Source organism: Anomaloglossus baeobatrachus, chromosome 9 (genome assembly GCF_048569485.1).
Source record: "Anomaloglossus baeobatrachus isolate aAnoBae1 chromosome 9, aAnoBae1.hap1, whole genome shotgun sequence".
Classification (NCBI taxonomy): Eukaryota; Metazoa; Chordata; class Amphibia; order Anura; family Aromobatidae; genus Anomaloglossus; species Anomaloglossus baeobatrachus.
The window spans coordinates 56,640,356-56,666,644 of record NC_134361.1 but is presented as its reverse complement, the minus strand read 5'-3'; the positions used below and the strand labels follow the sequence as shown (position 1 = coordinate 56,666,644).

The 26,289-nt window shown below is 45.3% G+C and overlaps 1 protein-coding gene across 1 annotated transcript in view; it reads left to right on the top strand.

The window, feature by feature from the left end:
• Positions 1 to 23,796, top strand: part of FRMD7 (FERM domain containing 7) — a 55,129-nt gene extending 31,333 nt beyond the window's left edge. The window contains exons 6-12 of the mRNA XM_075322658.1: positions 9,092 to 9,206; positions 12,995 to 13,142; positions 17,857 to 17,952; positions 19,996 to 20,159; positions 21,775 to 21,843; positions 21,923 to 21,998; positions 22,601 to 23,796. Of these exons, the coding sequence (XP_075178773.1) occupies positions 9,092 to 9,206; positions 12,995 to 13,142; positions 17,857 to 17,952; positions 19,996 to 20,159; positions 21,775 to 21,843; positions 21,923 to 21,998; positions 22,601 to 23,683 (1,751 nt within the window). The 3' untranslated portion in view covers positions 23,684 to 23,796. The remainder of the gene's footprint in view (positions 1 to 9,091; positions 9,207 to 12,994; positions 13,143 to 17,856; positions 17,953 to 19,995; positions 20,160 to 21,774; positions 21,844 to 21,922; positions 21,999 to 22,600) is intronic.
• The last annotated feature ends 2,493 nt before the right edge of the window (positions 23,797 to 26,289 follow it).

Sequence of the window (26,289 nt, the reverse complement as noted above, 5' to 3'; positions counted from 1 at the left end):
TCGCCCATTCGTCCCAGAGACGGTGTGCAACCAGCTGAGGGGATTGTGGTCCGTCTCCACGATGAAGTGGCGCCCGTATAGATAGGGTTGCAGACGCTGCAGGGCCCACACTATGGCCAGGCACTCCTTCTCCATTGTGGAATAGGCCACTTCCCTCGGTAACAGCTTCCGGCTCAGGTACAAGACTGGGTGCTCTTGGCTCGCAGAGTCCACCTGGCTGAGCACCGCACCGAGGCCGAAGTCACTGGCGTCGGTCTGTACTACAAACGGCCGCGTGAAGTCGGCTGCCTGTAGCACGGGCGGGCTGGACAGGGCGTCCTTTAGGGCCCGGAAGGCTGTCTCGCAGTCCATTGTCCAATCGACTGCAGAGGGCAGCTTCTTCTTGGTGAGGTCCGTCAAGGGCTTTGCCAGGCTACTATAGCATGGAACAAACCTCCTATAGTACCCAGCGGTCCCCAAGAAGGACATCACCTGCTTCTTGGTCCTGGGGGTGGGCCAGGATGCGATGGCTTCCACTTTCTCAGGCTCGGGCTTCAGTGTTCTCCCACCTACCCGGTGACCGAGGTACTGGACCTCGCTCATGGCCAGCTGACACTTTCCCGGCTTGATGGTCAAACCTGCCCGGTGGATCCGCCTGAGCACCTGTGCTAGATGCTCTAGGTGGTCCTCCCAGGTGGGACTGAAGACGGCAATGTCATCCAGGTACGCGGCCGCGTACCCTTCAAGTCCCTTGAGCAGGGTGTTGACCATCCGCTGGAAAGTGGCAGGGGCATTCCTCATCCCGAATGGCATCACCGTGGACTCGTACAGTCCAAATGGGGTAATAAAGGCAGAGCGTTCCCTGGCCTTGCGAGTCAGGGGGATCTGCCAATATCCCCGGCTCAGATCCATGATGGTCAGGTACTGAGCCCCGGCCAACTGATCGAGCAGGTCATCGATGCGTGGCATTGGGTACGCATCGGCGACCGTGACCACATTGAGCCCCCTGTAGTCCACGCAGAACCGAGTGGTTCGGTCCTTCTTAGGGACGAGGACTACAGGCGAGGCCCAAGCGCTGTTGGATGCCTGGATCACCCCCAGCTTCAGCATCTCGTCAATCTCCTGGCGCATGTGTTGCTGCACCTCCAGGGAGACCCGATATGCTGAACGCCGGATCGGGGGATGATCCCCAGTGTCCACGTGATGGACAGCCAAGTCAGTCCTTCCGGGCTGGTTGGTAAACAACCCCCGGAAGGGGTGTAGGGTGGCCCACAGCTGGGACCGTTGGTCCTCCAAGAGCTGGTGGCCAACCTCCACATCCTCAATGGATCCGCCTGCCCTAACCTGGGCTAGCATATCCAAGAGGGTTTCCGCTTCTCCCTCCTCGGGCAGGTTGCACACGGGGAGCGCACATGCCTCCCGCTCATGATGTGCCTTCATCATGTTCACATGGAAGGGCTTCCGCCTTCCACGGGCAGGGTCCAGGGTGACCAGGTACGTCACAGGGTTGAGCTGCTGGTACACGAGGTATGGGCCTTCCCAGGCTGCCTGAAGCTTGTCCTGTGGTACGGGGACCAGTACCCACACCTTTTGACCCACTTGGTAGGTCCTCTCACAAGCGTTCTGGTCGTACCAACGCTTCTGATCGGCCTGGGCTTGAGCCATATTGTCGTGTACCAGTTGCGTCAAGGCCTGCATTTTGTCCCGGAAGCGCATGACATACTCGATAACCGACACTCCAGGGGTGGCCAAATCCCCTTCCCAAGCCTCTTTCACCAGAGCCAGGGGGCCCCGCACACGTCGCCCGTACAGGAGCTCAAACGGTGAGAATCCTGTTGAGGCCTGTGGAACCTCCCGGTAAGCAAATAACAGGTGTGGGAGATACCGCTCCCAGTCACGCCCATGGGAGTCGACCAACATCTTAAGCATCTGCTTTAAGGTGCCATTGAACCGCTCGCACAGGCCATTAGTCTGTGGATGGTACGGGCTGGCCACCAGATGTCGCACCTGGACTTGCTTACAGAGGGCCTCCATCAGCTGGGACATGAATTGGGTCCCCCGGTCAGTGAGCATTTCCTGGGGAAAACCCACTCGGGAGAAAATCTCCAGCAATGCGGTGGCCACCTTGTCAGCCCGAATGGACGACAAGGCCACTGCTTCTGGGTACCGGGTGGCATAGTCCACTACCGTCAGTAGGAAGCGTTTCCCGGAGCTGCTGGGGATGGCCAGCGGGCCGACCAGATCCACAGCCACCCTCCTGAAAGGCTCATCGATGATTGGCAGAGATACTAGTGGGGCTTTGGGGCGTGGCCCCGCCTTCCCCACTCTCTGACAGGTTTCACACGAACGGCAGTAGGCAGCCACATCGGCCCCCATTTTTGGCCAGTAGAAATGCTGGTTTAACCTGGCCTTGGTCTTAGCGATCCCTAGGTGTCCGGCCATCGGAATCTCATGTGCGATCCGCAACAACTCCGTCCGGAACGGATAGGGTACCACCAACTGTCGGTCCCTGGGCCACGCCTCCGGTGAACCCTGCTGGACCGTGGCCCGGTACAGCCGTCCTTGGTCCCAGACCACTCGCTCCGGGTCCGAGTCCGAGGGAGGCTGTGCCGCCTGCTCCTTAAGAGCTTTCAGGCTGTCGTCAGCTTCTAACGCTGCCTGAAACCCCTGACTAGATGTGGCCAGAATCGACGAGACTGTCACATCTTCGGTCAGTACCCCGGGACCTGTGTCCTGGCCTCCACCTGACTCGGCTGCCACTTGGTCAGAAGGGGAAGAGCTATCGGACCTCCGGGAGGCCCCTTGGCTTCCAGCACTCCCACTGCGGGTGACAGCGGCCACAGCCGCTGCGACCGTGGGTCGTGCCTGCTCCTCCTCCGTTCCTGACCAAGTCGCCGGTTCAGGCAGACCTACCTGGCTTCCTGACACCCCGGTTGTGGGGGAACCATGCACCGAGATCTTACCTGGGAGCACTTCCGCTCCTGGACCGGCCCCAATCTCACCTGCCTGTTCCCCTCCTGCAGCAACAGAACCCCGCTGTGAAATCTCTGGGGACCCCACATTTGCTGTGGTAGCCCCCACCCCACACACTGGTCCTCCCCCTGCAGCACCCTGCTCTCTGCTTATCCCTGCAGAGGGCAACAGATCCCAGCTCACAGGCTGGTTACTTGTAGAGGCATTGTCACACCTTTCTCTGACCCCCTCCCCTGTCACAGCTGCAGCTGTGTGTGTGTCTATGGTGTCTGTGCAAGCAGAAATATCAGAGTTCACTCCCTCCTCCCTTACATCATTCATAGATAACACATTAACATTGTCCGGAGGCATGTCAGTACTGGCTGAAGGTTCAGCCCTTGGTTGGGGCCCAAACTGGGAGGTTATCTGCCCCAAATCTGTCCCAAGTAGCACGTTTGCGGGGATCCGATCAGTTACCCCCACCTCCCTCACCCCTCGCCCTGCGCCCCAGTCCACATAAATGTCAGCAACAGGCAGCGCCGGGTCAATGCCTCCAATCCCGGAGACAGCGAGGGTTTTTCCAGGGATCAAGTCTTGGGGGGACACCATCTCAGGCCGCACCAGAGTCACCTCCGAGGCGCTGTCTCGCAGTCCTATGGTCACAGACCGGCCGACGGTGACAGGTTGGAAGCTGTCCAGGGACCTACCACCACCCCCACCCACACAATACACCTTGGGCGGCCCTTGGGACGGGGACGGGGCCTTGGGACGCTGAGGGCACATGGCCTTGAAGTGTCCAGGTAAGTTGCACTGGTGGCACCGTCTTGGTTCTGCCACGGGCCTGGAGAGGGGAGTTGAGGGGGACACCCCCTGCAGTCTAGGGGCAGGTGGGGCAGTCGCAGAATTCATCTTACCCCCTCTCCAGGTGCTGCTGGTGGCTGCTCTCCTGGCTTCAGGAGCCCGATTGTTGGTGTAGTCATCGGCCAGGGCAGCTGTAGCCGTGGACCCCTTTGGCTTCTGGTCTCGGATGAACTGGCGGAGATCCTCAGGGCAGTTCCACAAGAGTTGCTCCGTGATGAACAAGTCCAGGATCTCCGGTCCGGTGGAAAGCTGCAGGCCTTGGGTCCAGTGGTCGGCAGCTCGGGCAAGTGCCCGCCGGTGGTCAGCCCAGGAGTCCTTTGGTCCCTTCTGTAGGCTCCGGAACTTCTTGCGGTAGGACTCTGGAGTGAGGTTGTACTGTTGGATCAGGGCCCGCTTGATGGTGTCGTAGCCCTGATCTGCCTCAGCAGGCAAGTCCCCAAGGATTTCCAGGGCCTTACCCCTTAAACGGGGGGTCAGGTATTTGGCCCACTGGTCCTTGTCCAGATGGTGCTGCAAGCAAGTCCGTTCAAAAGCAGTCAAGAAAGAGTCCAAGTCTCCATCCTTCTCCAGCACGGGAAAGTCCTCAACACGGACCTTTGGAAGTTTGGTGTCTTGAAGGTCACGTGTGGCTGATGAGGGCCGGAGCTGAGCTAGCTGCAGCTGGTAGTCACGCTCGGCCTGTTGCTGTCGCTCTTCACGTGCTGCCTGCCGCTCCGCAGCCTCACGCACTGCTTGCCGCTCCGCAGCCTCAGCGTCACGCGCTGCCTGCCGCTCTGCCCTGCGCTCTGCCAGGAGTCCCTTGTAGCCCTCCTGGTCTCCAGCCTGGAGAAGGGCCATAGCCATTTGAAGAAGGCTATCCGAGCCTCCCAGGCTCGGTGGAATGGCACGTGGTGATCTGCGGCCCGCTGCGGAGCCTGGTGATTCACTGTCCATTGCAGAGCGGAGGGCTGGCATCTGGCTCGTTGAGGACCCTTGGGTGAGCTGCTCCTCATCTTGTCCAGCAGTGCCAGGTTGTGCAATGTCCTCTGCAGAGCTGTTTTCTGGCGTCGAGCTCCTGGAGGACTCGTGGGCAACCTCCTCATTGCTGTCCACAGCACCGTCCTCCCTCTCTTCGGCTCCTGCTTTAGCATTGGCCAGTTGCCTAGCTCTGCTCCTGGTGCCATCAGCCATTCTTGCAGACTTTTGGTCACTGACACAGAACTGACACCTGATGCCTCCACACACCTTACAGTATCTGCACTCTGACACTCTAGTGTTGAGCTAGTCTGAAGACCCCAGCAGCCACAGCTGCTGCAGGCAGTCTTTAGTGTCTGGGAGTATGGGTCTCACACTCACACACACTATTATCTCGATCCCACCGCTATGCCACCAATATGTCACAAACCACCGGGGGGGTCACTCAGAAATCCCCCGCGCTGGCTACCAGTACGTCACAATCGGGGGGTAACAAGTGGGGGTCACCCCTCCTTTATACCTCCCGACCGACAGACAGAGCACGTGACGCGCTCTCTAGCGCCCCTCTTATAGTCAGGCCAATTATGGAATTGCCCGACGATAAGCAAGGAGGCCGCTATACTACTTATGCCGATTATTGAAGGGTCCCCGGTGAGAGTAGGGTATATATTCCCCCGACCTCCGCGGGCGGAATATATAAAACCTCCCCGGATCTCACTGGCCTCCCCACAATAATCCTTGGCACAACTCGCTGCCACCAACCGCTTCACGGTAACTATTAGCCGAACACACAGACGTGGGATTCAAGATCGAGATAACAGAACAGCCCAAGATTAATTATATAATTTAATCAGCCTAAAGCACACTAGAAACTACAATATATACAATAGGGAATCTACAGAATATACATATGTCAGAGTACAGTTACAGATAAAGCATGGTTTACAAACAGGTATGCAATTCAATCAGTTACCTTGTGCGTCTGGCCACAGGGGGGCGCTGTAGACCAGGTTTCTAGGAACTCCCACAGATGTTTCCTGCACGTGACCCCCAGCGAAAGAACACTGGAAAATGGCCGAAGTAGGGTTATCAACCTGGGCAAATCCAGGTCCCCTCCTACCTTCGTGACCTCAGAGGGAGCACTGCTCCACCCCTGGCTGGAGTTATGGACAAAATCCACAACATGGAATATGGCCATAACTTTGCCTGGGAGCGTCGTAGGCGGACGCCAATGCTCTCATTGTGACAGTTATGAATTTAGCTACAGAACGAGGGGACTCATGACCTGTCTGCCAGTTCCCCATTGGCTGATATCACGCCTGGGGCATTTCCCAATGTCCTGCTCCCATAAAAAGGGTGTGCCGGCATCGTCCGCATGCGGAGACACCATTTTTATGGTTGCCATATTTATCGGAAATATGGCTTGCGAGATATGAACCATTTTTTACTGGAGTCGTTCTGTCTGGCTATTTCCATAGCCTTGCTAACTAGCTAGCAGCTCCTACTACAGGGTGACGGCAGGGAGTCATCCTGTGTCCATTGTTCCCACACCACCTCATCTCCATATCACAGGACATGGCCATGGAGGTGTAAGGGGAACACTGAGAACAAGAAGGGAGGGGGCACTGCCAGGGAGTGATGAGGGATTATGACTGGAGTCATAATTCATCTTCATATCCCGGGATTTGCCTCACAGGGGGGTAAAGACGTACACAGATATTTCAGCACAAGAGCATTGATGATTCTTTCTGTGAGGTAAAACATGTTCCTGCCTGCTTTTAAAAATGTTTTACCTCAAAGTTATAATTATTTGTGATTGTGTTCTGTAATGTCTGTATTCCCTATTGCGTTCCCTCCGTCCCAAGAGATGGTATGGTCAGATTATGTCCCTGTACGGTCAGACACGGCCATTACACAGTGCACAGCAGGGGCACATATATTAAAGATTATCTCAGCACAGGAACATTTTTTTAAACACATCCAATTGTGGAAATGATTATTACTCCAAGATCTATGGATTAAAATCAACTTTGTTAGAGGGAAAACCCCTTTAAAGGGGTTCTCCATTACTATTACTAGGACAACCCCTTCTCAATCACCATGTTGCCCACCCAATTAAATAACACTTATAGCAACCTCCGGTGGTGACAGCGGCGGTCCAGCTGGTTGGCACTCTCTCTCCCATGGCTTACTTGACATTATTATGTCATGTGAGCCCTGTGCCCGATCATTGCCAGCTTCCCTCTCCCCACCTTCAGATGTATCAAATATCAATGATTAGTGAGCGGCAGAAGCAGCTCTGACTTCCTCTTGATGTTTGATTTGGCTGAAGGTGGGGAGAGGGAAGCTGGGGCTGATTTTGTGCAGGGATCACATGATATAATAATGTCAGGTGATCCACAGGAGAGTGAGTTCTGACACTGCTGGAATGCTGTAGTATAGATCAAAAATATTGGTCTGCACTCTGACAAGTGGGTGGTGGTGCAAGTGAAAAATGGGTCCAATCCAAGATAACTAAATTCACTGCACTCATAGATTGTGGTGCAAAAAGTTTTCCAAATCTATTGAGGCGACAGTGAAGTCATTCCGACGTTTCGACCCCGTCTGGGTCTTAGTGAAGAGTCGCTTCAAGATGGGTGCCTGGGATATGGAAATTTGAATGGGTTAATAGCATTTGGTAGAGAATACCTTGAGGATAAAGGTCCAGGGTTTAGCCAGCGCACGATACCACCAGCCACAGCGCTGCTGTGCTGGCTAAACCCAGGACCTTTATCCTCAAGGTATTCTCTAACAAACGCTCTTAACCCACTCAAATTTCCATATCCCAGGCACCCATCTTGAAGCGACTCTTGACTAAGGCGGGCTTTGCATGTTGCGACATCGCAGGCCAATGCTGCGATGTCGCACGCGATAGTGCCCGCCCCCGTCGCAGGTACGATATCGTGTGATAGCTGGCGTAGCGAAAATTATCGCTACGCCAGCTTCACACGCACTCACCCGCCCTGCGATCATCGCTCTGGCCGGCGACCCGCCTCCTTCCTAAGGGGGTGGGTCGTGCGGCGTCATAGCGACGTCACATGGCAGGCGGCCAATAGCGGTGGAGGGGCGGAGATGAGCAGGATGTAAACATCCTGCCCAGCTCCTTCCTTCCGCATATCCTACGGAAGCCGCAGTGACGCCGGTAGGAGATGTTCCTCGCTCCTGCGACTTCACACACAGCGATGTGTGCTGCCGCAGGAGCGAGGAACAACATCGGACCGTCGCGTCAGCGTAATTATGGATTACGCCGACGCTGCACCGATGATACGATTACGACGCTTTTTCGCTCGTTAATCGTATCATCTAGGCTTTACACACTACGATGTCGCATGCGATGCCGGATGTGCGTCACTTTCAATTTGACCCCACCGACATCGCACCTGCGATGTCTTAGTGTGCAAAGCCGCCCTAAAACCCAGGCGGGGTCGAAACGTCGGAATGACTTCACAGTCGCCTCAATAAATTTGGAAAACTTTTTGCATCACAATCTATGAGTGCAGTGAATTTATTATCTACTGCTGGAATGCTGACAGCACCAGAAGTTCCTGTATGTGTTATTTAAAACGGGAAAACGTGGTGATTGAGAAGGGGATGTAGTGAACACCCCCTTTAAGTCAGGACTGCCACTAGGAATTTCAGGGCCCCTGACTGGCATAATTTTGGGGCCCCCTTGAGACTCCACCCCAGCTCCGCCTCCATCACTGCTCCGCCTCCTATCCTGGTTTGTAAGCCAATAAATGAAGCGTGAAGGGGCCCCCCTTCTGTTGGGGCCCCAGACTAGAGCCCTGTTTGTCCCCCCCCCTAGTGGCGGCCCTGTTTAAGTGGCTACATATTTGTCATTTGGTTTCATTTAAAATTATGAACCTCTTAGCTTTTAGAGCCTGTATGCAACATAGTACATAGTATACTGTGAATTCATTAGTATGCTGGTCTGATGGGGTATAATGTTATTTATCTTCTGGACTCTTCTAGGATTATTTCTGAGCAGATTAAAGTTCTTCTCAGCCTGGAGCTTGTTATAAATGAGCTGGATATGAGGAGAGGAAAGATAAGACTTCTAAACCTGAAGGGTTCAGAACAAGCGCACTGAAGGGTTTACAGTTAACTCATTTTTCAGTCTGATATACAGTAACACACTTTTTAATAAAATAACACAAATACAATTTGCCATAAATATTAACATTGAAAGTAGTTTATTTGGGAGAGTTCTTAGTGAGCAATGATAGCAATGCCAAAGACCTGTTATCGCCATTCAATGATATGGAGAATTAAAAAGTTCTCGTGTTATTTTTTTTTAATACTGTAGCGGAATTGGGTGATTATGAGGAAGAGGCGGCTAGAAAACACGTGGAACAGAATCAGTACTTACCGAATCAGGAATATCTGGACAACAAGATCCTCAAGTATTACCAGCGGCACGTGTAAGTAACCTTGTTAAAGGCATGTTTAAATCAGGCATTTGCATTAACTAGATATTTTTTAAAAAAAATTCAGAGAAGAAGTCAGTGTTACTGTTTGGGTTCGGTCACCCAGATAAAAATACATTTTTTTTATTTTTTTAAAAAAGAATGGGGATTAAAGCAGGACAATTATACATACAGAGTTTCCGCACAGCTGTCGCGCTGCTTCCAGGTCTACTCATTAAATATCATGAATATTCACTGCTTCCCCCACCCACCCTCTGTACCATCGTCTGTGATTGGTTGCAGTCAGACTGCCGGCATCTGTGATTGGTTGCCCTCACGCTAGCTGTCTGGGTCCCCGGAGTGTAGTGTAAAAATAAATAAATACATTGTGAAAAATGGTGCAGGGTCCCCTGTATTTTGATACCCAGCGCAGATAACGCAGCCCCCAGTTGTGTGCGTTATCTTGACTGTGTATCAAGATACGAGAGACCCCCATGTGACTTTTTTTAATTATTTAAACAAATAATAAAAAAAAAACTGTGTGGTACCCCCCAATTTTGATTCCCGGTGAAAATAAAGTGGACAGCTGAGGGGTTGGTATTCGCAGTCTGGGGAGGCCCATGGTTATTTTGCCCTCCCCAGCCTAAAAATAGCAACCCACAGCTGCCCCAGAATTGGAAGAACCATTAGATTTACCAATCCTGGTGGCGCTTTTCCCCGCTTATCCCAATTGCCCTAGAGTGGTGGCAATCAGGGTAAAATAAGGTAATGACAGCTATATTATATATATATATATATATATATATATCAAGCCCAGGATTAGTAATGGGTAGGGTGTCTATGAGACACCCCATTATTAATCATGTAAGAAAATAAAATTAACACAAAACACAGAGATAAATGTTTTATGTTTGTTTGTTTTTTTTTAAATTAAGACCCTCTATCTGCAATTTATTAACCCCCAAAACAGCGATGCAGGTTCGACGTAATCCTCACCATGATGTCCCACGACGATCCCGCCTGTCAATGTTGGATTCACAGCTACACAGCTCAGGAAACCCTATAAAATACCTGCTCATATGACATGATTAACCCACAATGGGGACCATCAAGTATAAATGATCTCATAACATCCACTTATTCACCGAAAACCTATAGCAGAGTAAATCGCATAAATCCCTCTTGATATAACTTTGCATGATATCAGGGTACACCCATACAACGACAGATACATCTTCACAACTTCCCTTCTTTTAAACATGTTTTTTAGACTACTTGGATATTTTTATGAAGTTGTTAGTTGTCACATACTTTGATGTTTTGTTTGTTTGTTTTTTTTAAATTTTTTGCGTTCTACCTTTTTTTCGGATGGCATTCATTCACAATCAAAGCCTCACTAAAAATAATGTAACATTAAAGGTTATTCCCAAAATATGAAATGATCCCTTTATTCATGGGATAGAGTATAATGTACTGATTGCCGGGAGTCTGAGCGCTGGGACCCCGGTGATATAGAAAGGACAGTGTAAATGGTTCTGTAGAATAAAAGGTGCAGAGGAAAAAAAAAATCTTTGCATATGGATCCTAGGCGAGAAACAATTGCACACTCGCCTGGCATATGGAACACCAAATGGATTTCACTCATCCAACTTTTCTGTATGAAAATGTGAACCATTTTATATACTCAGATGTGAGTCAACCCATTATGTAATAATCTATCCCAAAGTCTCTCATAAAGAAATCAATCACCAGGAAATTATGCTCATTTGTTTTTTGTTTGTTTTAAGATTTATGTGGTTTAGATTTGAAAAAAAATAGTTATATTAAATAGTTAAATTATTATAATCTGAATTCTGACTTATCGAATACATATCCACGTCCTGCAGAACTAAATTAGGTACATGGAAAGAGTAGACCGTTTTGTTGTTTTGGTTTTTTTTTTTATTTTTAGACTAATGACCATCAGATATCAAAGATGATCTCATGTTAATAACGCTCTGAAAATCCAACAGTGAATAATCAGACATCTATATACTGTGCTGTTCATCTGATGATGATAATGATTGATGAAGATTGATGATGGATGATTGATGATGATGGATAATTGATGATGATGATTGATGATAGATGATAATGGATGATTGATGATGATGGATGATGATGATAATGATGATGGATGATTGGTGATGATGGATGATGATTGATGATGGATGATAATGGAAGATTGGTGGATGATGGATGATGATTGATCACTGATGATGGATGATTGATGATGATGGATGATTATGATGATGGATGATAATGATGGATGATTGATGATTGGTCATGATTTATGATGGATGATAATGGATGATTGATGGATGATGTATGCTGATGATTAATGATGATGGATGATTGATGATAGATGATAATGATGATGGATTGATGATGATGATTGATGAATGGTAATGGATGATTGATGATGATGGATAATTGATGATGATGATTGATGATGATAGATGATAATGGATGATTGATGATGATGGATGATGATGATAATGATGATGGATGAATGATGATGGATGATGGATGATGATTGATGATGGATGATAATGGAAGATTGGTGGATGACGGATGATGATTGATCACTGGTGATGGATGATGATGGATGATTGATGATGATGGATGATTGATAATGATGGCTGATTAATGATTGATAATGATTTATGATGGATGATAATGGATGATTGATGGATGATGTATGATGATGATTAATGATGATGGATGATGATTGATGGATGATAATGATGATGGATCATTGATGATGATAATTATGATGATGATTGATGAATGATAATGGATGATTGATGATGGATAATTGATGATGATTGATGATAGATGATAATGGATGATTGATGATGATAATGATGATGGATGATTGATGATGATTGATGATGGATGATAATGGAAGATTGGTGGATGATGGATGATGATTGATCACTGATGATGGATGATTGATGATGATGGATGATTATGATGATGGATGATTGATAATGATGGATGATTGATGATTGGTCATGATTTATGATGGATGATAATGGATGATTGATGGATGATGTATGCTGATGATTAATGATGATGGATGATTGATGATAGATGATAATGATGATGGATTGATGATGATGATTGATGAATGGTAATGGATGATTGATGATGATGGATAATTGATGATGATGATTGATGATGATAGATGATAATGGATGATTGATGATGATGGATGATGATGATAATGATGATGGATGATTGATGATGGATGATGATTGATGATGGATGATAATGGAAGATTGGTGGATGACGGATGATGATTGATCACTGGTGATGGATGATGATGGATGATTGATGATGATGGATGATTGATAATGATGGCTGATTAATGATTGATAATGATTTATGATGGATGATAATGGATGATTGATGGATGATGTATGATGATGATTAATGATGATGGATGATGATTGATGGATGATAATGATGATGGATCATTGATGATGATAATTATGATGATGATTGATGAATGATAATGGATGATTGATGATGGATAATTGATGATGATTGATGATAGATGATAATGGATGATTGATGATGATAATGATGATGGATGATTGATGATGATTGATGATGGATGATAATGGAAGATTGGTGGATGATGGATGATTGATGATGATAATGATGGATGATTGATTGATGGATGATTGATGACGATGATGGATGATGATTATGGTTTATGATTATGGATGATAATTATCTGCCTTTCTGTATCACAGGGGAAAATCTCCAGCAGAATCGGACATGCAGCTACTGGACATAGCACGAAAGTTGGACATGTTCGGGATCCGACCACACCAAGCGATTGATGGAGAGAATATGCAAATCAACCTCGCTGTGGCTCATATGGGTGTTCTGGTTTTACGGGTCAGTAATAAAAAAAAAAAAAATTGAAAAAAAAATCATATGCATTGTAATGACACTTTTTTTTTTTTTTTGGAGACTCCAAAAAATCTCGAGAAGCACTGACCCATCTTTACAGGCGATGCCATAGTGTTAATCTTTGTCTTTAGATTTCCTATTGTTCTTGTTTAGGGAGGAAGAGCGCAGTTTGTTAGTACTTGCCTGGCCCAAGGGAAATTTCCAGGTGCAAAAAAAGACAGATTAAAGGGGTTGTCTAATCCCTGTATTGCCCTTTATTAATATCTATCTTTAAAGCATCACTTCATCGTATTTTGTTTGGGGGGGGGGGGTGGTGTTACCACTGGAGTGCTGCTTTTTATCTAAGGTCCCTGCCCCAACACCGCTCCGTTCTGGGGCTTTAATAGAAAAAAACCCAAAAACCTAAAGCTTACCAAATGATGCCAGGGTCTACTGCTCGTGGGTTTATTCCTGTTACAGTTGATAATGTGCATAAAACTGCCACATCCACTGCACATTCAGATGCATCCATATCAAATTTGTTCACCTTTGGGGTCAAGTTAGACATTTTATTTATTTTCTTCATCTTAAATAGACGTGTTTAGGGCTAGAAAGCATTTTTGCAATTGGGTTTTATTGAAATATTTGCACCATTTGGCTTTAAAAAGGCTTTTCGTTTCCCTTCCCATTGAACTTTGATGTGGTCTGTGGTTATAAATCAAGAAGAAAAAAAAGACAATAATAAAAACAAATGACAGATCTACAAACTCTCCCGTAAAACTTTTAAAATGAGCTCACTGGTGGTTTCTCAGTTAACTCATTTCCCAGTCAGCAGTGCAACACAGAGGTTAGAGCAGTGAAAGGGTTTGTTGGTTGGTTGTTTTTAATAAAATATAATTGTAAAATAATTTTTAATCCTAAATGCATGCAAGTGTAGGAAGGTTTCCATGTAGATGGTTATGATCACATTCCCCCCCCCCCAAAAAAAAAATATTGCACCCACAATCTACATAACCCATAGCCACAGGCTACTTATTGGGGTATGAAGTGGCTGCTGTGCAGACTGTGGGAATTTTCAGTGTGACAGGATGTATTGCTCTGGGAATTAGCACAATACCACTAATATAATAATTTCAAGCCACACATCCAAGCCCTCTTCACCTCCTGCCGCCTCCAACTCAAAAATATTTCCCGGATCCGTACATTCCTTTCCCAAGAAGGTGCAAAAACCCTAGAACATGCCCTTATTATCTCCCGCCTGGATTATTGCAACCTCCTGCTCTGTGGCCTCCCTTCTAACAGTCTCGCACCCCTACAATCTATTCTAAACTATGCTGCCCGGCTAATCCACCTGTCCCCCCGCTGCTCCCGGACCTCTCCTCTCTGCCAATCCCTTCACTGGCTTCCCATTGCCCAACGACTCCAGTTCAAAACCCTAACCATGACCTACAAAGCCATCCACAACCTGTCTCCTCCCTACATCTGTGGCCTAGTCTCCCAGTACTTACCCGCACGTAACCTTCGATCCTCACAAGATCTCCTTCTCTACTCCCCTCTCATCTCCTCTTCCCACCATCGCATCCAAGATTTCTCCCCCGCCTCCCCCATACTCTGGAATGCTCTGCCACAACATATCAGACTCTCGCCTACCTTGACAAGCTTCAAAAGGAACCTGAAGACCCACCTCTTCCGCCAAGTCTACAACCGGCCGTAACCCTCAGTCTGATACAGCGCCGCACAACCAGCTTTACCCTCATCTACTGTATCCTCATCTATCCCTTATAGACTGTGAGCCTTCGTGGGAAGGGACCTCTCTCCTCCTGTACCTGTCTGTGCCTTGTATTGTTTATGACTATTGTACTTGTCCCTATTATGTATACCCCTTTCACATGTAAATCGCCATGGAATTGATGACGCTATAATAATAAATAATAATAATAATACCACTATTGATGGAAGCAGATATTCTAATAAGGAGCGTCAGTGTAGAGCAGTCATGTTCTGAGTGCTTCTACACTGCTGTTCCTTATTATGTATTTTTGAGTTTTCTATCCCAACAAACTTTCCTCTGAATTAAGGGTTAACCAGGTTTTGTATTATCTTGTAACAGGTACTTTACGTTACAGTTGATATTATAAGGCTTTGAAATAGTATGACTCTGTGCCGCCCCCGGTAGACCTTTGATGTCACGGTGGTGGGGCTGAGTGGCGATGTGGCCGTACCGGGCGAGCGACAGGCTTTTGTGATGGGGGTTAAAAAGGATATTAAAAAGGGGAGAGAAGTATAAAATAAAAAAAATAAAAGAGTTTGTGACACCAGTTGGGTTGTTCGGCTTTGTTATGGCCGGGCACTGCTGGTGGGCCTAGGAGTTAGGTGGTGATGCGCAGTGTTGGAGGATTGTCCCCTCGTCCTCCCAACTAGGGCTGGCTCCTGGGGGATGGTGAGGTAGGGAATAATTCAGGCAGAGACAGGACAGGGAGCTTATACAGTGCTTGAGTAAAAGGTAAAACAGTCCGGAACATTCCTTACAGCCTTCACAATGATGGTGGTCTGACATGCCCCAATGAGAGTTTGGCTTCGCTGCTGTGTGGTGGTAGTGTATTCCTCCTGACACTATTTCCCTACCTGGGAATAGGTATCTTGAAATCCTGGGATTTTCAAGACAAGAAATCTGTGGAGCCTTGATCCCTTCCAGCGAGCAGGCGACTTGAATCCTGATGAAAAACGTAGGCTGTGTGCGCACGTTGCGTTTTTTTTCATGCGTTTATGCAGCGTTTTAAATTGCAGCGTAAATGCATGTGTTCTGGGTCCCCAGCAAAGTCTATGAGAAGTCAGCAAATTCCATGCACACGTTGCGTTTTGGATGCCAAATTTTTTACAAATTTAATGCGTTCTAAAAAGCAACATGTCACTTCCGGAGCGCCCCCTGAGGAAAACATCGCTTCAAACGCCCGTCGAGGTTTAGCGGCATACAGGACTTGTGACCATCTTAAGGTATAGTACTCCGATAATGATTTACACACTTTGGATTTATTTAAGCCTGGGGATTACCTTTCACCAGTATTAATATCTAAGTTATACACAACTTTTATTACTTGAATATGGTCACTGCATTAAGCACTTTATAAAACCTGATAATCCGCGGCTAACAATTGAGAAATTGATCCGGTCCAGCGTTCACTTTTATATTTATCCTGTACATTATATTTTTAATGTTAAAAAAATTAATAAAAAAATATATTTTATATTATAAATCTGTCACTATCCCCTTTTATTTGAATCTTCGAGGGTTCTTATGGGGGGGTTTCTGATCTAGATGAATTTATTATAGTGGCATTATACGGAATATTTTTATTATTCATGTCACTTCTTTTGTGCGTTGTGGATGCTTTTCCCACTCTGTCTATGATAGAGCTAGCCTCCAGAAAGCATGAATTCTGCATCCATTCTGCATTCAAAATGCATCTAAAATGTAACGTTTTGGATACGTTTTGAAAAGCACATGCAGTAACAAAACACTGCAGAATATTTGTCACGGCAGAATGCAACCTGCGCACATAGCCTTACTGTTCTTCTAGACGTTTCCAGACTCAATCACATCACTAAGCTCCTGGGCAATTTCACTGCTCCTTATGAAAAGACTAATAGCAGTCTGTTTGCCACTGACCTTGAAAGTCCAGGTGGCCTAGGGACTGATTCCCTGCTAATTTATGGCTTGCCCCTCCAGAGATTTCAACAATTACCTCAGGACAGGACTGTCTCCATATTATACTCCTCTCACACGCTGACACCAACACCAACTCCAACTGCCACTGTCTGAACTTACTTCAGACCTCAGCTGCTTCCTTTTTTCCTTCTAGGGCTCACACACAATCTTAGTTATCAGCTCAGGTGAACAGCCCCAGTAAGGGAGTGTGGGCAAATATTTGTATGTGGTGAACAGCAGAGAAAACCAAATTTCATTAAAGCGGACGATACAGGTTATATATATATTGTACATATTGAAATACACATGTAGCGACTCAAGCATAGGGGACCTTATTTGTCATTTGTACGCTATGCCAGGACAAAAAACTAGTGTGGTTCGAAACGCGTCACACATTGGATTGTTTTTTTCACGTCAGTCAATGGCTCCCTGTAATAACTTAATGGATTGATTGACAAAGTTTAGATTTTACTAGAAATTAGCAGATCAGGGATCATTTTAATTCCCGTTTCTGTAGATTTTCTGCAAATTTAATGTCCATTATTATGCATTGGTCACTTACCAGACCTCAGATAATAAAAGTAAGATATAAAAAATATTCAACCATACCACTCACCTCGCCAGCCGCTCGCTGCCCCTTCTTATCACAACCGCGAGCACTGAATCCCTGGAGCGCTTCATGCCAAGTTGGGATTTCCAGCGATGATGAGGCCAGGGAGGGTTCTGCGCAATTGCACATAAAGTCATGGCATCATGGCGTGCACCATAACGGCGCACGCACAGAACCCTCCCGAGCCTCGTCAGAGCCAATCATCCCCAGCCTACAATGAAGACGCGAGGGGATTTCAGCGTTCGCAGTGGTGATAAGACGATATGATGAACTTGTACGTGGAAAACGGACGTCTGAATGAGGCTCAGTACTGTGTAGTTCCGCTCGTTCCAAGTTATTGGGGTGTTTATAACTCAAATTTATAGACTAAAATATTTCTCAACCAATTTCTTTTCTTTTTCCAGGGTAACACCAAGATTAATACCTTTAACTGGGCCACTATTCGGAAGCTGAGTTTCAAAAGGAAAAATTTCCTGATCAAACTTCATCCACATATTGATGTGAGTTAAAAGGAATGTTTGTGTGTAATTTTAGTTTCTTTAAAAGGGCAAGTCCCAGAATTGAAAGTTATTCCCTATCCACAATATAAAGGAGCTAACTGATGTTGAACGGCGCATCATTGTCTCTGGCACTATTTTTATAAAAACAAAACTTAAGCACAGCGCTTGGCTGTTTCCTTCAGTCCTATAGACAATGAAGTGGATGTGAAATACGGGCACATTGGCTCTATTCACAGCCCCATTCTGGTTTATACTATATCCTTGATTTCAATAATTTTTGATGGCACCTTGCATAGGTTGCTCTGTGTAGTTTTATGAGAGTAATAATGAAAATGCAACGAAAATAATAACTTAGAGAGAACCTGTCATCAGAATTTACCGCTAAAACAGGAGTGGGCAATTCTTTTTTCCCCAGGGGCCACATAAAAGACCATGACTGCTGCGGATGCCGAACCAATAGGATGAAATTATTTCTGCTAAATATTAATACCATTCATTACAATATAAAATATTAATTATATCACTTAATATTGAGCAGAATTAAGTATGCTGACATCAGCCTATATACAGTATGAGCCTTCACAAATCCCCATTATATACAGCATGAACCCTCACATAGCCTCCGATATACAGTATGAGCCCCCAGTCTCCTAAATACAGTATGAGCCCCCACATAGCTCCTCTATATACAGTATGAGCCCCCACATATCCCCTTTATTTAAAATGTGAGACCCCACATAGCCTCCTATACACAGTATGAGCCCCACATAGCCTCCTATACACAGTATAAGCCCCCACTTAGCCTAATATATACATTATGAGCCTCATATATACAGTATAATCCCTCACATAGTCTCCAATATACAGTATGAGCCCTCATACAGCCTTTTATTCACAGTGTGAGACCCCCACATAGCCTCCTAGGTACAGTATGAACCCCTACATAGACTCCTAGGTACAGTGTGAGCCCCCACATAGCCCCTTTATTTAAAATGTTAGCCCCCACATATCCTTCTATATACAGTATGAGCCGCCACAGATCCTCCTATACACAGTATAAGCCCCCAGTTAGCCTATTATATACATTATGAGCCTCATATATACAGTATAATCCGTCACATAGCCTCATATTTACATTGAGCCCCCACATAGCCTTCTATATACAATATGAGCCACCACATATCCTCCTATACACAGTATAAGCCCCCAGTTAGCCTATTATATACATTATGAGCCTCATATATACAGTATAATCCGTCACATAGACTCATATTTACATTGAGCCCCCACATAGCCTTCTCTATACAATATGAGCCGCCACATATCCTCCTATACACAGTATAAGCCCCCAGTTAGCGTATTATATACATTATGAGCCTCATATATACAGTATAATCCATCACATAGCCTCATATTTACATTGAGCCCCCACATAGCCTTCTATACCCAGTATAAGCCCCCACTTAGCCTATTATATACATTATGAGCCTCATATATACAGTATAATCCTTCACATAGCCTCATATTTACATCGAGCCCCCACATAGCCTTCTATACACAGTATGAACCCCCACATAGTCTCCGATATACAGTATGAGCCCTCATACAGCCTTTTATTCACAGTATGAGACCCCCACATAGCCTCCTAGGTACAGTATGAATCCCTACATAGACTCCTAGATACGGTATGAGTTCCCACATAGCCTATCTACAGTATGAGCCCCCACATTGCCTCCTATCTACAGTATGAGCCCCCACATTGCCTCCTATGTATTTTGAGCCCGCACACGGCCTACTACATACATGCAAATGAAAAAAAAAAATAAACCCTTACATACTCCCCTCGCTCCCATTCCTCCTGGTGCTCTCCTCTGACCTCCGGTGCACTGACTCTCCACACATCACACGCCATGATGTCACACGTCTGCTGTGCCTCACGCTGATTGGTGGAACAAGGAGCCAGTAGCCCCTCCTCCACCAATGTATTCACCGCTGTCTGCATCCTCTTCATTTTCTTGTACAATGACTTCATCTCTGTTATAGACCCTGTGTAAAGACACTTTAGAGTTCACTATGGTAAGTCGAGATGTCTGTAAAGCTTTCTGGAAGACCTGTGTGGAGTATCATGCCTTCTTCCGCCTATCTGAAGAACCCAAATGTAAGCCAAGGCCATTCCTCTGCAGTAAAGGCTCCAACTTCCGCTACAGGTAAAAGACAATGAATGAGGCTACAGTCTCCGGAAATAGAAGGTCTTCTTAGAATCATCATAAGATTAACTTTTGAAAGTGGAGGCAAATGTGAACATGTCGGCGGTCAGGTACAGATTGACATTGGGCTCTTTAAAGCAATTTCCTCTATTATGAGCAACGTACTATAATCTGGAGTAAAAAAAAACCAAACAAACAAAAAAATAGTATTGGAAAGGCCCAAAAAATGCTCATTATTGTACCGCACAACTATTTATGGAGGTTATGCATAAGAACAAAATGTTGATCTCTTGGTCTGTAAAGGTTAAAATTTGCAATTAATTTATTAACAATCCTTTCCATTCTCGAGATTTGAGGGATATTTCATTTTATTTACTGCCCTTTACCTGAGTTACTGGCCACCGCTGCGGTCTAGTTGTGAGCAAACATGCCGCGCACACAAGCTCTTCTCTATAGAGCTTGTAAGTGCTGCTGGGAGCAGGACCTAATGGTGCACTCCAGCGACAGGTCCAGCTTCCATCCCCCTTTATAAAGCAGCCTCTGCTAGACGGCTGGGAATGACCGCAACTTGTCTGAACTGTCAATCAAGCAGGAGTGCCCTCAGCACCTCCGCCACCCCAGCGAGCAGGAAGCGGGGAGGCGGCGGAGCGGTGCACTCCAGAATCCCACCCCTCTAAAACAAGACACTAGTGTGTGTTAATATATGTGTTCAATACGGTGCCAAACACCATGGCCCCAATTCATCAAAATGAGTTCTAACTTAAATCCCTTTACTATAGAACTCCGATGTAATCACTTTGATGAATTTGGGCTGTTTTCAATCAGGGTCAAAATGAGTGGAGCTGGGGCAGTGATGCCCATTTGTCAAATTCATATATACCTTATGAGCCCTCATATAGCCCCTCTATTACAATGTGAGTCACAAAATACTCCCTCTATATACAATGTTAGCCCCTCTATATAAAGTATGAGCCCCCACATAGACTCCTATATGCAATATGAGCCCCCAGTCTCCTAAATACAGTATGAACCCCCACTTAGCCCCTCTATATACAGTATGAGCCTTCACAAATCCCCGTTATATACAGCATGAACCCTCACATAGCTCCTCTATATACAGTATGAGCCCCCACATATCCCCTTTATTTAAAATGTGAGCCCCCACAGCCTCCTATACACAGTATGAGCCCCCCACTTAGCCTAATATATACATTATGAGCCTCATATATACAGTATAATCCCTCATAGTCTCCAATATACAGTATGAGCCCCCACATAGCCTCCTATATACAGTATGAGCCCCCACATAGCCTCCTATATACAGTATGAGCCCCCACATAGCCTCCTATATACAGTATGAGCCCCCACATAGCCTTCTTCTACTTATCTGTAGCAGAATTCTTACTCCTGTTTTTGACTGGAGTAGGATTTGAGACGAGGAGAACAGGGGTGCACTCCCCTAACTACATGTGCTTGATTAATTAAGTGGTGTGCACCTCTTATTGAATTGGGCTCCTCTGACTCCAACATACCCCCTTATTAAAACCAGCGTAAACGACGCCACTCTCGTTGACTCCGCCCCTATGTTTGATTTCCTCTCTATGATTGTACTCAGTGGGAGAACCCAAAGGCAATTGATTGATTCCTGGACTAAAGGGAAAGCAAAGAATCTTCCCTTTGAGAGGTAAAGTTTTATTATCTAATAATCACATCTGCTCGCTGGTTACCGTACTTTATAACATATTTGCCTATTGCAATTACAGAAAGCACTTACAAGCAAATCTACATGAAAGACAATGCAGATCCTCCCCCGACCTCCTCACCGAAGTGGCCAAACAGGTAGCGCATCACTAACATATATAGAAATCCACATCTACTTATAGACGTTTGCTTCTGTTCATACCAGTTTGTAACTAAAGCTATGTGGGTTTCAGGCTTATTGCCTCACCCATATCATTAAAGAGTTATTTCCATGTCCAAGATCCTACCCCAATATGTTGTAGGTATAATAATAATATTAGCAAGTACCTCCAATTAGAAACGTAGTATAGTTCTCCTGATATAGCCATGTCTCTTACCTCATGTGCAGGGCATTGCAGGACCTTAGGTATCCATGGTTACAACAACACATGTAGTCAGTTAGCTAGTTGTTAGTGGTCAGAACCATGGATACCTAACAACTAGCTAACTGACTATATGTGTTGTAACCATGGATACCTAAGGGTCTGCAATGCCCTGAACATGAGGTAAGAGACAGTGAATCAGAAGTACTATACTACATTTCTAATGGGAGCTATTTGCTAATATTATTATTGCACCTATTACATTTTGGGATAGGATCTTTGAGACGTGAATACCCCTTTTAAGGAGCACTAAATCAAAATGTATCATAGCAAAGGGGAAATCACTGAGGTAAAACTGACTGTTTTTCCATTTTCCAGCCCAATGACCTGCGCCTGCTCTACACCAGCAGACCATGTTCCCGGAGCGTCAACAGTGTGGGCTGGGATCCATTTGTAGACCGCAATCGAAGAAACTCGGCCATTGAAGTGATTTTTACATCAGAGGTGGAGCGCTCGAAACCAGAAGTGCTGGAGCAAGTATCTTTGCAGCAATCAAAAAGCAGTTCTTCTTTCCCTGGGTGCAGCTATGGCGACATATCCAGTGGGTTGTCTCCACATCATTCGCACAGGAGACCATTGTCGTGTTATGAGGAAACCAACCATTTTTCTGGGAACCGTAAAAGTTCTTCTGAAGGCAGCATGAGGGAGACTGTTCCTGTGTCACCAAGGACATATATCGATATGGGTCCTACAGCGAGACATAAGTTCTATAAAAGCCCTCCCAGCATATACTGCTACACCGATGGTATATCGCCAATACCGGCTCAGACGGCAGCAGTAGTTGAGGAAATTATAAGACTTACTAGCCAATCAAAACTTTTTGCAGGACAACCAGCAGACAGAAGTCCGAGTGCCAGAAGGTTGAAGGAGTATCATCAACCAGTTTACCCTTTGACCAGCTGCAAAACTAGTTCAGGCATGGAAGCCCAGGCAGAAACTCAAGTTACAGACTTGGAAGATGAAGACTATTATCCCAAGAGATCTTGGAGTCATTCAGACATGAAATCTGAAGATTTTCCTCATGGTTCAGAATTCAGACCTTTAGGTCCCTACCCCATACTTAGCAGGACATCAAGTGTCTCAAGGAACCCACTACCTCATCAACTTCCTCCATTACCACTTCCACCACCACCATTACCACCTCCTCCATCAACCTCAAAGAAAGGTCCACAAGTCACAGAAAGATATGTATACAGTGGGACCGAATCGAGTGACTCCGAATCAGAGATTATAAATCCATATTACTACGCTGTATTTGGGAAAAACATAAGACACCCCATGGCAAGAGTGAGGTTGTCCTCAGGTAGCCTTCAACTAGAAGAAGAGGAAGAGCTCCCCTTCAATATCCGGGCATGGGAAAGCAGGAAACCCAAGCAAGAGTGGAAACATTTTCATACCTAAAGCTCTATCCTCCATTCACCATCATTTTCCACTTTATATATAGAAATAATTTACGTAAAAAGTTGAGAAACTCTGTAAATACAATGTTTTAGTTACATTTGCACTATTTTGGCTCGCCCATATTACACAGCTGCATCACCAATTCTGGTTCTCGTCAGCCGGCAAAATTACTACGGAAAGCGCTTCAAAGCAAAATCAGCGCTGGAAAAAGTCAATACTTACCTAGAAATGGTTACGCCTTTGTATCCATACGTTGGTATATATGGCCTGTTATTCAGTGACGTCATCACTCAAATACAATGGGGAAAATAAATATTTGATACACTGCCGATTTTGCAAGTTTTTTCACCTACAAAGAGTGGAGAGGGCTGTAATTTTTATCGTAGGTAACTTCAACTGACTTTCAGAACAAAAAAAATCCTGAAAATCCCATTGTATGATTCTTAAATAATAAATTTGCAATTTATTGTATGAAATAAGTAATGTTCACTGACCAACCAGCAAGAATTCTGGCTTTCACAGTCCTGTTATTTTTTTCTCCTACGCTTCACTCATTACCTGTATTAATTGCACATGTTTGAACTTGGTACCTGTATAAAATACACTTGTCCACACTCTCAATCACACTCCAACCTCTTTACCATGGCCAAGACCAAAGAGCTAAGGACACCGGGGACAAAATTGTAGATCTGCACAAGGCTGGGATGGGCTATAGGACAATTGGCAAGCAGCTTGGTGAGAAGGCAACAACTGTTGGCACAATTTTTAGAAAATGGAAAAAACACAAGATGACTAACAATGTTACTTGACTGGGGTGCAATGCAAGATCTCACCTCGTGGGGGGAGGAGGGAAGGATGATTTTGAGAAAGGTCAAGAATCACGTCAGAACTACATGGGAGGACCTGGTCAATGATCAAAAGAGAAATAGGACCCACAGTTTCAAAGAATACCGTTAGTAACAGACTACACAGTCATGAATTAAATTCCTGCAGGGCATGCAAGGTCCTCCTGCTCATGTCAGCACATTTCCGATTTGAAGTTCACCAATAATTATCTGTATGATCCAGAAAAGGCATGGGAGGTCATGTGGTCAGATGAGACCGAAATAGAACTTTTTGCTATCAACTCCACTCTCCATGTTTGGAGGAAGGAGAATGACAATTACAACCCCAAGAACATCCCAACCATGCAGCATGTGGGTGGAAATATACTTTGGGGGTGCTTTTCTGCAAAGGTGACAGTACGACTGCACCGTATTGAAGGGAGGATGGATGGGTTCAGCAACCTCCTTCCCTCAGTAAGAGCATTGAAGATGGCCCATCTTAGATGGGTTGTGGTTGGGTCTTCCAGCATGACAATGACCCAAAACACATAGCCAGGGCAAGTAAGGAGTGGCTCCGTAAGAAGCATTTCAAAGTCCTGGCCTAACCAGTCTCCAAACCTGAACACAATAGAAAATCTTTGGAGCAGCTGAAACTCAATGTTTCCCAGTGACCGCCCCAAAACCTGAAAGATCTGGAGAAGATCTGTATGGAAGAGTCGCCAAAATCCCTGCTGCAGTGTGTGCAAACCTGGTCAAGAACTACAGGAAACATCTGACCTCTGTAACTGCAAACAAAGGTTTCTACCAAATATTAAGTTTTGTTTTTCTATCGTATCAAATACTTATTTCATGCAATAAAATGAAAATTTAAAAATCATACAATGGGATTTTCTGGATTTTTTTTTTGTCAGTCACAGTTGAAGTGTACCAACGATAAAAATTACAGACCTCTCCACTCTTTGTAGGTGGGAAAACTTGCAAAATTGGGAGAGTATCAAATACTTATTTTCCCCACTGTACAGCTTGGCTGAGCGCAGATTTTGACAGCGAGTAGAATCATAATCAGATTACAGTAGAGCGTTTGGTATAAAGAGAACAAAACGTCAGAAAAGGTTTTGTACAGAACCTGAATTACCAAGGAATGCTGTGAGATTTCAGCTCTGTGACTTGCAGAATTATAAATGCAGCTCTGCACTATAATATACTCAGAATCCAGATAAGCAATAGCAGCCATTTCCCAAGTTATTTTTAATGTATATCAAAATTCAATGTGTAAACCAGAAAAAAAAAATGGGCACTCCTTCATAGTTAAGTGATGATGTATCACTGTGATCACAGGGGTCCAACCTCAAGAAATCCCAGCAATCCTGAGAATGGGGAAGAAGTACTTATATTATCCCTGCACTGAGGTTGTCTGGGCTTACGTCAGCCTGAATTGGGTTTGCAGAAGATAGTTTGGTAAAAATACCAGTGAAACAATTGTGGCCCCTCTGTCAGGATCAGTAAAACCCCCACAGATCGTAGTTATAGCCTATCCTAGAAAAAGGATAAAAAAAATGGCCCTAAAAATCCAATATATTCAGAATAGAGAACTACAACCCCTGGCAAAAGTTATGGACTCAACTGGCTCTGAGGAGGTTCATTCAGTTTACTTTTTTTTTTTTTTTTTTAAACAAAAGATCACAGACATGGCACAAAACTAAAGTCATTTCAAAGGTCAACTTTCTGGCTTTAGGATACCCTAAAAAACAAAAAAAAAAAGTGCTGGCCAGTAACTTACTT